This window comes from Python bivittatus, unplaced genomic scaffold (genome assembly GCF_059951505.1).
Source record: "Python bivittatus isolate LINGU-HERP-01145 unplaced genomic scaffold, Pbiv_v1 ctg000840_np1212, whole genome shotgun sequence".
Taxonomy (NCBI): Eukaryota; Metazoa; Chordata; class Lepidosauria; order Squamata; family Pythonidae; genus Python; species Python bivittatus.
Genome location: NW_028277113.1, coordinates 30,187,815 through 30,203,974, shown reverse-complemented (window position 1 = coordinate 30,203,974; position 16,160 = coordinate 30,187,815). Strand labels below are relative to the sequence as shown.

The 16,160-nt window shown below is 39.2% G+C and overlaps 1 protein-coding gene across 6 annotated transcripts in view; it reads left to right on the top strand.

The window, feature by feature from the left end:
* CEP192 (centrosomal protein 192) overlaps positions 1–16,160 on the top strand; it is a 77,228-nt gene that overhangs the window by 8,969 nt on the left and 52,099 nt on the right. For 5 of the 6 annotated variants that reach the window (XM_088130557.1, XM_088130553.1, XM_088130554.1 and 2 more), the window contains 10 exons: positions 353–476; positions 705–838; positions 4,748–4,894; positions 5,049–5,190; positions 10,292–10,356; positions 11,819–12,035; positions 12,468–12,599; positions 13,849–13,913; positions 14,014–14,211; positions 14,624–14,747. In XM_088130557.1, the coding sequence (XP_087986683.1) occupies positions 353–476; positions 705–838; positions 4,748–4,894; positions 5,049–5,190; positions 10,292–10,356; positions 11,819–12,035; positions 12,468–12,599; positions 13,849–13,913; positions 14,014–14,211; positions 14,624–14,747 (1,348 nt within the window). The remainder of the gene's footprint in view (positions 1–352; positions 477–704; positions 839–4,747; positions 4,895–5,048; positions 5,191–10,291; positions 10,357–11,818; positions 12,036–12,467; positions 12,600–13,848; positions 13,914–14,013; positions 14,212–14,623; positions 14,748–16,160) is intronic. The other variant, XM_088130558.1, reaches the window with a different exon arrangement.

Sequence of the window (16,160 nt, the reverse complement as noted above, 5' to 3'; positions counted from 1 at the left end):
ATGACCGTTTTGCTCAATGATCGAGATCCCTGTCCCTATTATGGTCGTTAAGTGAGGACTACCTGTAGACTCATATACTTGTTGACACTTTAAAAATTCCAAATAGTTGATAAGTCAGGATTTCCATCTTGGCTACTGAAGCTGTATAAGCTTTATTCTCTTTCTTTAATATTTTTTACTAGTTTATGTGGTATAGATCTAAGATTTTAATTTTCTTGGATCTCCCTTTATCCATATGGAACTTATACATGGAATAACTTTTTCTTGGGAGCTTCTGCTGATAGATTAGTTTCTAAGAGTTCTTAGAACTCAGATTATCAAACAAGTAATTTATTAAAATGTATGTTTGCAGTTTGCTTCATTAGATCCTGTTCAGAATGGAATAGCAAGTGGCAGCAATGCTGAGGCTGGCTTTTCCAGATTTATAGAAAATGAGAAATTACTGAGCTTTGAGAGCCTGGAGGAACATTCTACAGGTATGAGATAAAAAGTTGAAATCTGGGGAATTTCTACTATTTCTACTAATGGTGACTTTGTATTGTATCAGCAAACAGATTATTGCATATACCCTGGTGTTTTTATGCAGCTAAATGCTGATTTTAAATAGGATATGTATAGTTTTAAAAAACAACAAGCAACCACCTGGGGTCAGTGGTAAATATGAAACATTTGTGTTAATAGCAAACCTTTCTTTTCCATATTAGATTATGATAGTGGAGATGAAGAGTTCTGTGATGATCAATTGGAAGCTTATTTTGAGCAGCTTATACTGCCAGAAATCAAAGATGCAGAAGAACACGGTGACTATATTAAAAGTATGGAATTACCTCCAGAACAGGTAACCCTAAATGAAAAATCTGTCACTGTAATATTGAAAGCTTCATATTCACTTTCTAAAATGATGAAATAAAATAGGTTTTCTGTTGGTAGATTAAGGGAACTAAAATGAAGATTTACAAAAGCATGGGAATCAATGACTGGAGATATGGAAACATACGTAAGCTAGGCATTCTGTCTAAAAACATATCCTCATCCAGGCATGTGTGCTGTTCTGGAGAACTCCATGCCATTCTTCCTCCAGAGGATGGCAAATATCGCATTCCATGTTGTTATAGGGGGACCTTAGCAATTGAGGGAAACCAGAACATCCCGTTAAATAGAACAGATGGACTAGCCAGAGTCAGTTTGGAGAAAACTGTTCTGTAAGAATCTTGGAACCTTACCTGTATGAATTTATATGTTAAAACCATCACATTGAATTGTATTCTGAAACCTACTGGAAGCCAATGCAATAGCTACAAAATTGGTGTTATTTTGGTGAATGAGCTGTACTCATTAACATGCAGGCTGCAACATTTTGCATCAGTTGCAGTTTCCAGGTAGTCTTTCCAGGTAGTCTTCAAAGGTAGCCCAGGTAGTGTGCATTGCAGTAATACAACTTTGAAGTAATGGAGGCACAAGGGACTACTGCCAAAGTTTCTTGCTCAAAAAAAGGTTGTTAATAGTGCATCAGCTGAAGCTGGACAAAAGCATCCCTGGCTGCAGCTTCCAGCTGCTGATCTGGAGCCACAATTCAGAAGAACTCCCGAATTATGGATGCACTCCTTTGAGGAGAATGTGATCCTCTCCAACGTCAGCAAGGAAACCACTTGTGAAGTTCTTGGCTGCTCCACCTCCATAGAAAGCAAGATTTTTCCTGACATATTTTTACCAAGACTTAGTAAAAGTGGTTAGGATATGATTACAGAAACATCAACAAATATATTATTTTTCCCCTTTGGAATTCAGTTTATCTCCCAGATTCATAAGTGGGAGACTTTCTTAGTCTCTTGTTCATGGCTTCTGATGAACTGATGATAAGGTATCTCTTAACCAATAATGGAGAAATTTTCAGCTGATTACAGTGTGAATCCCACTCCAGCTCTAAATGTACCTTAGACTATCAACTACCACATGGAGGCTGGGCAAATAGCCACTATTGGCTAGTATTCAACTTCATTTTGTTTTGTCCCATCCAGATCTTTACAGCATTTAGTCACAGAGTAAGGATCTCCACAGCATCTCCTGTTTGGCTCTGAGTGGACAGGTATAATTGGCTATCATCAGCATATTGTTAACTCACCTTGAACCAACAGATTACCTCCCCCAGCACCTTCGTGTACCTGTTAAATAATGTGGAGGAGAGGACCAAGCCCTGCATGTCTGATATGAAATGCGTATTCATCCCATATCATTATTAATTGGTTCCATTTGTTCAGGAAAAAACAGAACCACTGTTCTGTAAAGCATTTCTTCCTTCTTAGCTCTTTCAAGAGCGCTGGAAAGATACTATAGTCAGTAGCATCAAAAGCAACTGGGAGAGAGAACGATGAAAATAGCTGCCCTTGCACTGTCCAAGTCCATACAGAAGTCATTCACAAAAGAAACCAGAACTTGTGTTTATTCCACATCTCAGTCTGAATTCTGATTGAAGGGAATCCAAGCAAATAGCTTCATCCAGGATCTTTTGCAGTTGAACCCCCACCGCTTTTTCCAAAATCTTCACCAAAAAGGGAGGATTGGAGTCTGAGTGGAAGTTGTCTAATATTGGTGTTTTGTTGCTCTTATTGGTCTTAATCCTATTGGTAGGATTTTGGGGGGTATATCTCCTTGCACACTTATGTATACACATACTTATATGCATGCAACTATTTAAGTAAGTCATGTGCATACATTTATTGGAGTGGGGGGGTTGGTTTCAGTTACAGTGGGGCAAAAAAGTATTTAGTCAGCCACCAATTGTGCAAGTTCTCCCACTTAAAAAGATGAGAGAGGCCTGTAATTTTCATCATAGGTATACCTCAACTATGAGAGACAAAATGGGGAAAAAAATCCAGAAAATCACATTGTCTGATTTTTAAAGAATTTATTTGCAAATCATGGTGGAAAATAAGTATTTGGTCAATATCAAAAGTTCATCTCAATACTTTGTTATATATCCTTTGTTGGCAATGACAGAGGTCAAACGTTTTCTGTAAGTCTTCACAAGGTTTTCACACACTGTTGCTGGTATTTTGGCCCATTCCTCCATGCAGATCTCCTCTAGAGCAGTGATGTTTTGGGGCTGTCGCTGGGCAACACGGACTTTCAACTCCCTCCAAAGGTTTTCCATGGGGTTGAGATCTGGAGACTGGCTAGGCCACTCCAGGACCTTGAAATGCTTCTTACAAAGCCACTCCTTCGTTGCCCGGGTGGTGTGTTTGGGATCATTGTCATGCTGAAAGACCCAGCCACGTTTCATCTTCAATGCGCTTGCTGATGGAAGAAGGTGTTCACTCAAAATCTCACGATACATGGCCCCATTCATTCTTTCCTTTACACGGATCAGTCGTCCTGGTCCCTTTGCAGAAAAACAGCCCCAAAGCATGATGTTTCCACCCCCATGCTTCACAGTAGGTATGGTGTTCTTTGGATGCAACTCAGCATTCTCTCTCCTCCAAACACAACAAGTTGAGTTTAGACCAAAACGTTCTACTTTGGTTTCATCTGACCATATGACATTCCCCCAATCCTCTTCTGGATCATCCAAATGCTCTCTAGCAAACTTCAGACGGGCCCAGACATGTACTGGCTTAAGCAGGGGGACACGTCTGGCACTGCAGGATTTGAGTCCCTGGCGGCATAGTGTGTTACTGATGGTAGCCTTTGTTACTTTGGTTCCAGCTCTCTGCAGGTCATTCACTAGGTCCCCCGGGTGGTTCTGGGATTTTTGCTCACCATTCTTGTGATCATTTTGACCCCACAGGGTGAGATCTTGCGTGGAGCCCCAGATCGAGGGAGATTATCAGTGGTCTTGTATGTCTTCCATTTTCTAATTATTGCTCCCACAGTTGATTTCTTCACACCAAGCTGCTTGCCTATTGCAGATTCAGTCTTCCCAGCCTGGTGCAGGTCTACAATTTTCTTTCTGGTGTCCTTCAACAGCTCTTTGGTCTTGGCCATAGTGGAGTTTGGAGTGTGACTGTTTGAGGTTGTGGACAGGTGTCTTTTATACTGATAACAAGGTCAAACAGGTGCCATTACTACAGGTAACGAGTGGAGGACAGAGGAGCCTCTTAAAGAAGTAGTTACAGGTCTGCGAGAGCCAGACATCTTGCTTGTTTGTAGGTGACCAAATACTTATTTTCCACCATGATTTGCAAATAAATTCTTTAAAAATCAGACAATGTGATTTTCTGGATTTTTTTTCTCATTTTGTCTCTCATAGTTGAGGTATACCTATGATGAAAATTACAGGCCTCTCTCATCTTTTTAAGTGGGAGAACTTGCACAATTGGTGGTTGACTAAATACTTGTTTGCCCCACTGTATAGAATTACAAAGTAAGGCTGATGGATGTTACATAGGTTATTGTCTGTGTTTGTAGCTTTTTTCTTTTTACTCCCTATTTTTGAGAAGATGTTTTTAAATTCATTGTCTCTTTCCTTTGGGGCAAATAGAGCAATTTAGGGATAGTAATGAACATAGCAGGCTTCAGACAGTACAGCTTGATGCTTTAATTACAAGAATTAATAACAATATTTGGTAATTTGTTTTTATAGGAATATTTCCTACACTCTCTTCAATTTTGGTCAAGTAAACTTATTTTTTTATTAGTGCAAAGTGGAACTAAAATAAGAATATAGCAAGCATGATTAACATCAAGTAGATAATTCTAGAGATCAAATTAAATACATTTTGGTTGAAAATTAAACCTTGAAATTCTTCAGGAAAAATTCCAGATTCCAGCTGTTTACCAAGCAGCAGTAAGAACTCATTCTCCTGTTGCAAGTGATGAAGAATCAGTTGATATTAAGGAAATGCAGTACAACATACAAGAAGAACAATTCATGTTGCCCATAATTACAAGGCAAGAGGTATGGGATAATTAAACTTAGTTACATTTCTAGTGGAAGTCAGTCTTAAACCATATTGCTGGAAGTTGTTAATTATGAACATCAAAAGTTCGTAAACAATATATTTATTAACTCTTATATATGTTATAAGTTGTCTTTTATTTTCTTCCTACAGAAGAAAAATGAGTACTGTAAATCTAATCCTAGATCAGAGTACAGTGAGAGTTCTGATAAGTTTCCTGTGGGAACAGCAGCAGATCCATCTGAAGTAAAAAACAGAAAAACAGATTCTCAACATACTTGTTCAGCGGTAGAAGGTAAGCTAACTTTGTAGCTGTATTTTTAATAACACCTCTTTTGAATGTGTCAGTGTCCTTTATCTATCTAAAAAAGACAATGTGGTGCCTTTACAAGCTTTAAGCATCATTTTTAAAAATATATATAGTATAAAAATAAATTGAGTAAAGAAAAAGAAGATATATGTATGAAGTTTAAAAAGAAAACCTAAAATGTTTTGAGACCACAATGTTGTTGGGATATTACTAAATACTGGCTGCTTTTCATTGCCTACTAAATACTGCTGCTTTTAATGAAGTAAGGAATTTGAGATGGGCACTTACGAATTAACTAATAGATTACTGATAATATCAAACACTAGTAGGTAATGTACAAGCAATACTCGGGCAGTATAATTCAACTCCCAACAATAGCTTAAATTTATTTTAAGATATCAGTGAATTGCAGGTTATGCTTCTAAAAACCCACAGTGGTGAAGACAGGAGAGGCAATGCTCCAGGTGTTGTAGCGTGCATTATAGCCTTCTAGTTTAGAGGCTGAGGTGAAAACTACAATATGTGTAAGCCAGATATCTATACATCAGAAACTTAGGTTTCACCTTAGAGATTGGAAAATATTCATGGAAAAATAATGGTTACCATAGAGAAATAGATACTGACACATCATTTATACGTACCTATTTGATATTACGGCACAAATCTTTTCTGTGTATTTCATTTGTTTATTTATTTATATTTCAAATTTAGATACTGCCCATCTCATGAAAAAGTGACTCTAGGCAGTTCACAATAAAACAACAAACAATAAAACTACAGTAAAAACAATATAAAATACAGTAAAAATAGAATAAAAAACAGACACATATGCAAATAATAATATCTTCCAAGATGTTGATGATCAGTAAGATGTTAACATATGGGAGCATCTTCAAGGTACTAGCCACCCCCAGGGTTGGTTGCCCCTTTTTTCACCCCATGCCAGTTGGCAGAACCAGGTCTTGACTGCTTTCCGGAAGGACAAGAGAATTGGAGCCTGCCTCACCTCTGGGGGAAGAATATTCCATAGGGCGGAGGCCATAGCAGAGAAGGTTCTCTTTCTGGACCCCGCCAGTTGACATTCTTTCATCTATGGGGTCTGCAGCATACCCTCTCTGCCTGACCAGGTGGGATAGGTGGGTATAATGGGGGTGGGACGGTTAATATGTTAAAACTGGAAAGACAAGCAAATGAGCATATGGTGTCCTAAACTCTAACTTAACATTGTTCTAGCTATGTTTCAGGTAGCTGTCATGCTAGAGTGACAGTGACTTGGGTACATCTGTATATGTAGTACACGCTCTCCTCGTTTAACAACTGCATTCCATTCCAACAACTTGGTCATTAAGTGAAATGGTCATTACGTAAACATGACTGAGAGAGACATGCTGCAAACATCATTGGTTGCTGCCATCTCATTCAGATAAAGTTCTCTCATACAGTGTCTTGTGCCTGACCCGTTTTTTCCCCCCTTTTTTTCTTCATCAGGCGGAGAGATTACTTAAGCTATCTCTTCTTGAGCTGCTTTTCTCCACAGTGTAGCGCTTCCATAAAAAATGCTAACTGCAAGTTAACGAGCTCAGCTCTGTGATCTCAATTAGTTGATTAGAACACTTGGTCTACAGGTGCTGCTGCCTGAAACTGACCAGACATTAATCAGGTTCACACTGAAGCCTTTTATTGTCAGGTACATGAAATTTGGTCGTAAGCGTGCAGGTTGGAAAATGCATTTTTTATTACTATTACTATTATTATCATTATATATGTGAAAGAGATAGCTAAACAAGATAACCACCAAATGAGGAGTGGCTGTACACTTAATTCTGAATAGGCAGTTGCAAAGCATCTGTGCAGTGGGAAATGGCAAACAGCATTAAAATCTTAAAGTTATTAGCATTGTGGAAACTCAGATATAACATGCAAGGAGAGAGCCAGTTTGATGTAGTAGTTAAAGTGCTGGTCTAGAAACCAGGAGACTGTGAGATCTAGGCCTCTCTTAGGCATGAAAGTCGGCTGGGTGACCTCGGGCCAGTCACACTCTCTCAGCCCACCCACCTTACACCTGGGTTGTAGAGAAAACAGGAGGCAGGAGTATGAGGTATGTTCACCACCTTGAGTGTTTTTAATATGTGTGTGTGGATACATGCACACACACATGTACAAATCTCACTCCTATGGGTGGGCAGTATCTTAGTTATTCCTAGCACTGCATTCTCCTGGACAGAGAGCTCTGATGTTCCTGGGATCTGGAGGCACTCTCCCAGCTTAGGAGTCACAGCCCCAAGTGCTCCTACCACCACTGGGACCACTTTGGCCTTTACTTTCCACATCCTCTCTAGTTCCTCCTTCAGGCCCTGGTACTTCTCCAGTTTCTCATGCTCCTTCTTCCTGATGTTGCTGTCACTTGGCACCACTACATCTATTACCACTGCTGTCACCTGGTCCTTGTCTACTATCACAGTGTCTGGTTGATTGGCCAATACCTGCCTGTCTGTCTGGATCTGGAAGTCCCACAGGATCTTAGCCCTGTTATTCTCCACAACCTTCTGTGGAATCTCCCATCTGGACTTGGGAGGTCTAGCCCATACACTGTACATGTTCCTGTACACAATGCCAGCTACTTGGTTGTGCTGTTCAGTGTATGCTATTCCTGCATCTTAGACCCTGCAACTATGTTTTGAACTGTCTCTGAGGTCTCTCTGCACAATCTGTACTTTGGGTCCTGTCTAGTGTGGTAGACCCCTGCTTCTATGGGTCTGGTGCTTAGTGCTTGTTCTTGTGCTGCTATGATCAGTACCTTAGTGCTGTCTTTTAGTCCAGCCCTTTCCAGCCACTGTTAGGATTTCCCAATGTCAGCTACCTCAGCTATCTGTCGATGGTACATCCATGCAGGGGCTTGTCTTGCCATTCTACCCCATCAGTCTTAACTACCTTCCCTTTCTTTACTACCATCCGGCCACAGTTCTCCAGTCCGAATGACATCCCAATGTCCTCACTGTAGATTTGTGTCAGGTGGATTAGCGAGTCGATGTCTGGTTCACTGTTAGCATACAGCTTGATGTCATCCATATAGAAGTGGCTGATGGTAGTTCCACTCTTGAACTTGTATCTGTATCCAGTCATTGTGATTATCTGGCTGAGTGGCTTCAAGGCTATGCAAAACAGTAGCAGGGACAGTACATCAGTTGGTATATTCTGCACTTGATGACCACTTGTGCAAGCTGTCTTGAACAATTCCAGTGTTGTCTTCCACAGTCCCATTAAGTCCTTGAAGAAGGTCCTTAGTGTCCTGTTGACTTTGTATAGTGCCAGGTATTCACAGATCCATGTGTGTAGCATTGAGTCGTAGGTTTTCCTGTAGTCAATCCAGGCTGTGGTCAGGCTGGTCCGTCTAGACCTTGACTCTTGGACCACTGCTCTATCTATGAGCAACTGGTGTTTTGAGCCTCTGGTGTTGTTCCCAATGCCCTTCTGAGCTGTGCTCATATACTGGCCCTTATGGTCCAGTAGCTTGGCGGCTATGATGCTGATAGGACTTTCCATGTTGTGGGGAGGCAGATTATTGGACAGTAGTTGGATGGTGCTGTTCCCTCGTGGAGGACTTTCATGATCAGCACTGTCCTTCTTTGGGTTAGCCAGTCTGGGTGGGAGCCTGCTGCTAGCAGCTGGTTCATCTGTGCTGCTAGGCGTTCATGTACTGCTGTTAGTTTCTTTAGCCAGTAGGTGTGGATCATATCTGGGCCAGGTGCCATCTAGCTCTTCATGTTCTTGACCCAGTGTTGTATGTCTGCTACTGTGATGGTGACTGGTTCCTGTTCTGGGAGATTGCTGTGGTCTTCTCTCAGGTCCTGCAGCCACTTTGCACTGGTGTTATGTGTCTTCTGTTTTTCCCATATGTTCTTCTAGTACTGTTCAGTTTCTCCTGTTGGTGGCTCTGCTGTTACTGTGTGGTTGCACTGCAGTTGGGAGTACACCTTGGATGGTTCTTTGGAGAACAGGGCATTTATCTTCTTGGCCTCTGCTTCTCTAGTGTATCTCCTTAGCCTAGTAACCAATGCTGTGAGCCTTTATTTAGCAGTTTCTAGGGCTTCAGGTGGAGTCAGGCCCTTGTATTTTTTCAGTAGCCGAGTCTTATCCTTAATCTCCACACCCTTCTTAGTTCCACCAGCTGACTAACTTCTCTCCAAGTTGCCTTGATCTTAGTCTCCAACCTCATTTTCTGGTGGGGTATGTCTGCTGTTCTTCTTGATCATGTAGCTGAGCATCTCCAGGATTACAGCAGCTGTAGTGTATACTAATTCATTGGTTTGAGTGATGATGGTAGTAGAGATTGTTGTGAAGGCTCTGTTGGCATCTTCTAGCATACTATCTGATGGTACTTCTCCACTGAGCCTTGGTAATCGCTGTTGAGGGTTGACTGTAGCTAGTTTATCCATGACCTTATGCCTTATATCAGCTGCTGTGCTCTGTAATGGAGAGGGCAGCAGTGACATTCCAGCTTCAGTGTTGGCTGAACATCCAGTTGTTCTTCAGGTCTTCTTTGGTCTGGGGTGTAATGTGTAGTAGGTCTATCTCAAGCTGTGAGAGCAGCTTCCTCTTCACTATGTTGAAGTGTTGGGTAACTAGCTGTTTCTCAGTTAGTGTGGATGTAGGTCTTTTGTCTGTCCATAGTTCCCTCATACGTTTCATATGTCCCCTCTCATTAGGTCTGTTGTAGTAGCATTCCATCAATTCCAGGTTCTCTTATCTTGTCCATGTATGGTTTGTTCCAGCAGCCCACATATCAGATTGTCCTGGTTCCCCAACATCTGGTGTGGACCCTGTTAATCCAGGTGATGTCTAAGCTGGCATGAGTCTCTCATATATAGTGGCTGGATAACATAGTGGTTAGAGTGCTGCCCTTTGATGCGGGAGACCAGAGTTCGAATCCTGGCTGGTACCTACCTTAGCAGTAGGAGTCCTTGGGCAAAGACCCCCTAACGCTTCACTTGCCTACCTCAGATATGAGAGTGACACAAAGGTTAGTGTGTGTGTGTGTGTGTGTGTGTGTGTAAGAAAAAAATTAACTATCTTTATATAATTGCAGGTTATCTTGACTGTGATAGGGAAGATGGAATATTCAAGATTATTACAGTCAGTGATGTCAGAAATGTAAGTTCAGGATGTAATTCCTAAAAAATCTTTGTTTAATAGGGTAATTGCAGTTTTTATTCTTGTATAAATAATCTTTTGAGTCCCTATTAGGTATGTTTTTGTTTTGTTTTTGAAAAGAAATTCTCACCTATTGTAAGTGCAAGTTCAATACAGATTCTTGCTATTGTGGTTTTAAAATTAATAGTTTGTGTCTCATTCTATGGCCTAGGATTGTAAACTTTGCAATGTAAATTTTGTTCTCCTAATAGCGTGCCTCATACAGATAACTATGCTTAACTGACAGTCATATGTGCTTTAGTTAGGACATTTGTACACAGGAAAGAAAAGGGAAAATTGGTACATCTTGACTGCTTTTCTAATTTTAAAAAATGCCCCTAAAGGTTCATAAAAGTTTTACCCATTATATATATATATGAAACAAAATAAAATGAGATTCAGAACTAGGAAAATTAAGCTATTTGTTTAGCTTTCTCTAATAGAAGTCTACTTATTTAACAAGCCACAAAGAATTCTAGCAGACTTGGAGATCTCTGTGGAGATCATTTAACTGGATAAATACTATTATTCTAAAGGTTGTCTCAAGCCTTGGAAGATATAAATCTCAGGATTGCTGAGAAAAGCCAATCTTCTTAAGAGATAAGTATTTGGAATAGGAATTCCATAAGAGAGTCTACAATGAAAAGACCTTGGAGGTAGTAATTAATACATGTAATCAATAAGTAATTAATACCTCAAAACTAATAAGCACCCAATATTTTTATGATATGTGTTGTACTTGGGCAGCACTAGCTGAAACTTTTGCAACATCTCCAAAAGTAGCTGTATATGAAATATATTGTAAAACTGAGTAAGAATCACCAAGGTATCATGCAGCATGCTGTAGTCTTGTCAGAACATGTTCACAGCTAATTTTCAGTCATGGGCAATAAAAAGCTGGTGTATCTCCTAAGCAAAAGGAGGATCTCACTTCACTTCTGTAAGGGTTGTGCGATGCCTCCATCCATCCATCCATCCATCCATCCATCCATCCATCCATCCATCTATCTATCTTACTTATATCACTAGCATGTAAACATTGTTCAGTAGGTTTATTGTGTTACACATAACTATTAATAGCACTACATCTTTGTCTTGGTAGCCTCAGATATTGAACTTTGGTTGTTCTCTTGCTGCTTTATTTACTGGTAGATGGAATCTCTTTACAAATGCAAATATCCAAAGAATCATAACTGTTTCTGGTGATGATGAGTTTAGGCCAAAAAATTTGAGTATTAAGCCTTGAAACATTAACAAAAGACTTCTATATAAAGGTGTAGATTTGGGGGGGGGGTTGTTTTGTTTTGGTGTTCAGGAAATAACCTGGGAATGTATCAGTTAATTGTTAGTGAAAAGAGTGAACATTTTAAAAACATAAAGTAACTTTTTTTTCTTTTTGTGTATTTTTGCCTTTTTATGAAAGAATGCCACAAATGAAACCAACTCTGAGCTAAAACTTGATTCGTTCTACTTTAAATGTATTGAAGATAATGCTGCTTCTGAGATCTGGAATACAGAACAACAAATCAAAATTCCCAATCAGTGTCAAATGGCTAATGAAAGTCACATTTCTTTGGCTGATGTTTTTCTGTCCCCCAGTATTTACAAAGGATCTGAACATGATCTGTGTACAACAAAAGGTTAGTAAAATGTTAGAACATTCAAAAGTTATGGCACCCATCCACATAGCCAGGCCAATTAGAGTAGCTAGACCTTTCTTATTTTTGCTTTGGTTGTTAATCAGAGAAACTGCTTGGAAGTGGTTGCTGCTGTTTTTGTGCTATGTGTAATTTAAATAGCAAATGATCTTAGGTGATACATTTCATTTTGTGCAGATAAGTTTGTTAATAGCTAATGAACAAAAAATACCTTTGAACAAAAAATTTAATTTTTTGATGTTATATTTTAGCCAAAGTCACAAGTTATGTTAGCTTTGCTTTCCCGATTTCTCTTGCTTTTCTCTGGTAGATAATAGGAACTTTGCTTATGTTAATTATAACATTCTTATACACGTGAGATCAGTTCTTTAACATGAAATAAATCTTAAGGGCAACACACAATTCATCTTTCAGCAGACCAGCCACATAATGTTGTATACCAAAATGAAGAGGGTAGATGGGTGACAGATCTTGCATATTACACCTCATTTGATAAAGAAGAAAAATTCAATATTTCAAACATAAGTGGAGACTTCATAACTGGAGGTAAGTCTGATTATACTTTCATTTCTTTTAAAATTTCCCACTAGTAAATTTATAATTTTAAAATAGCATCTGTTTAGTAGCTCAGAACAGAAGTAATTCATTTCTCAATATCAAGGATTATTATTAGAAGTAGTAGTAGTAATCAAAAGTATATAGGGTTATATATGTGAAGTTTGGTAACTTCTCTTTGAACTAATTTAAAAAAAGGTTTCATTGGAAACCATGTACTGAGTTGCTGTATATAGTATATTTGGCAGATAATGTAATACAGATGTCTGTTAAGATATAGCGAAGCAAAAAAAATATGCTTTTAGTGTAAATAAACGTTTAAAACAAGAGGTAAAGAATAAAAATCACAAAAAGGCAAAGTTAAACCTTAGTTATATGAGTTGGAGTGTGTGTTTGCTTTTAAAATTATAGAATGAATTTTAAGATAACTTCTTCGAAAGAGAAAACTGGTTGACATATGCTGAGGCCAGTTTGCTCTGGATTTTCAAAATGCACATAAGATTTGTTTGTTATGAGGGCAGTGATACAGGTAGGGGATTCAAATGGCTTAAACATTTGGGTTTTATTCAGTAGACCTACTCTGGTAGGGGGATGCAGTGGCGCAGTGACTTAATGACACTGAAAGTTGCCAGCCAGAAATGGTCAACACTTCAGCGGTTCAAGCCCAGCTCCGTGCAGCAGAGTGAGCTCCTGTCTAATCCCTAGCTTCTGCTAACCCAGCAGCTCAAAAGCATCCGCGAGTAGATAAATGGGTGCTCTCACCCTGGTGGGAGGAAAAACAGTGGCGGCGCCTTGCACGGGAGATGGGACCAGTTGCCGGTAACGCAGAAGCTGCATATGCCCGAAAAAGGTGTGAAGCAACGGAAACCTCGTCTCCTGCGCTTGCCAGCTGGGCTCCACTCAAGGAAGGAGGCAATAGCAAACCACTTCCAAAACACCTTCTCTTGAAAACTGCAGGGACTTGTCCAGGCAGTTGCTGCAGAATTGGTCACGATTAAAAAAAAAAAAAAAAAAAACTCTGGCAGACATGAGAGAAAAAACACTTGTTCTTTACCTAAAGGAATTTGTTTTGTATCTAATAATATTTCAACATTGTTATATAATTATATATATGAAGTTATAAGAAATTAGCAACTAATGTGTAGAGTGGGCTCTTGGGGCTTCTGTTATAATTTGCCTTTAACTTTATGTTAAGTATATTATTTTTTTCTCTTATTCCTCCCCCACCCTCCCAAAAAAGCTGAAGCAATTGCTATGATTGCCCATGATCAGGAAGCATTTGAAAGGGACCACAGGTTTATGCAGGTATGTCACATAAAATTAACATTAAATAGATAATTCTAGAATATCTGTATTAAAAAGATAATGATAATTATTGATATTTTTGTATTTCCTATAATTTTAGGAAGAGAAAATGGACCTGCAAAATATGTCTGGATTAGAGGATACATCTTGGAAATCAGTTAATAATCACAATACACTAAAAGATTCCCAAAATGACTTTCATAGAGATGCAAGTTATTTACGACTTTCTCTGGGAGAATTCTTTGGTCAGAGGTCTGAGGCTCTTGGTTGCCTTAGTGGAAGTGGTGATGTGAAACGGGTACATAGCTGCTTTTACTTGCAGAGACACATTGTGTTTTTGCATTGTTTTCAGTTTGCAAAATTAGTATAGTTTGTTGGCAGATTACCAAAAATAAGAGAGAAAGAAGATTCATTTGAAGGGGCACAGGTAAGAGAGTATACATAATGCATATAGAAAATTTGGCTTCTGAAAACTTAATTAAAAGATTTTTGATAGTTCTGTATCTGCAAACTACTGCAGAAAAGATAGGGCATTGATCTATAGAAACTATTGTTGTTTACACAGGATGTAAACATTCATTTGGAATACTTCAGTTGACTATTAGCAGACTTTCAAGAGACATTTGATATTGCTAGATTTAGTCCATACACTTTCCAGATACTATTTAGCTTATCAACAAATTTATTACTTGCATTGTGTCTTCTTATAGCCGTCTTTTGGTTATCATATCACTTCTCCAAAGAAGAGACAGCCTGTACCTTTGTTGAGGCAATCTGAGGTATATACAACAAACTCTGGTGAACAGGATTTGGAAATTTCCGGTAGTTGTCAAGGTATTTTCTTCTTTAAATCTAATAATATTTATTGTATGTTTGGATGTACTGATTGTATTTCACTTCTGAATAGCTTTTATTTTCCAGCATTGGATATCTCCATTCACCTACCCTGGAGGCAGGGCTTAGATTTCTTCTAATGTTACTTATTGTGTGGGGAAGGGAATAGCATCTTTCCTCAATTCTGGCCCTGTCTTTTTCTGGGGAACAGGGACATTCAATAGTTCCACATAGCTAGCCCATTCTTAATTTTGCTTTATTTTACTTTTATTATTTTAATTTTAGTAGTCTTTAATAGGCTCCCATGGCCAGCAAGCATGTGGACAATAACTCTGTGATCACGTGATCATGATTTGGGCACTTGGCAACCGACTCACACTTACAATGGTTGTAACATCCCATGGTCATGTGATCGTCATTTGCACGATGCAAATGCTGCCTTCCCTGCTGGCTTCTCACAAGCAAAGTCAATGGGTATCAGCCTTCCCAGGTAGACCACATAGGAAACACGACCAGATGAGCTAATTCTACTTTACTGTAAGGTACATTAACACACTCTTGCAAGTCTGAAAGTACAAATCTCCTGCCATCTCCTTTACAGCCTGGGGAGCTAGGGAGTGTCCCTTCTGATTGCCCTCTCTTATCTGACCATTCCCTAGGCAGCATCTCTTTGCTCCGTCTTTCAAGGTCTTTTTCACATACCATTACAATGGAGAAGCTGGCAGGGAAGGTTGCAAGTTGCTCCCGTAAATTGCTCCTGCCACTTTTTCCCCCAAGAAGTCCTGCTATGTAGCACCCACCCACCCACCCACCCACCCACACTCCTTAGCATGTGCCTGCCTGCAGCACCCACACACCCCCTGCGCTTCTTGCCTAGAACTCTCACCTTTTCCTGCTTAATGACCCGCATGATCCTGATGTGGTAATGTGACATTGCGCTTTATGACTGCATCGCTTAGCGATGGAAATTCTGGTCCCAATTGCCTGAGGACTACCTGTATTGTATTTCTAAATACTTTATGACAAAACTGTTAAATTATCTGGACTAACACTAACTTTTAAGTACTGTTTTTAGCAGTGTTTAATGGAGATAACAGCAAGTAAAAATAGAGGTATATCTAACCTGATACATGGAAAAAATTACTAAGAAGCTAACATTGACCTCTATGAAGCATGAATTCTCGCTGTTATATATTTTAAATAGATGCTTCTCTGAACATTAAAATTTGATTTGGATGGTTTGCACTCATTCCTGTATTTGGACAATAGTATAGGGTTTCTTAAAGCATTCTTCATGATCTTGCCTTAATCATAGTTTATGAAGCTGTGTTTGGACGGCCATCTGCAATCACTGTTTACAAAGTTGGGTTTCAATTCTGTATGAAAAGCTAAAGATCAGCTCTTGTTTATTAT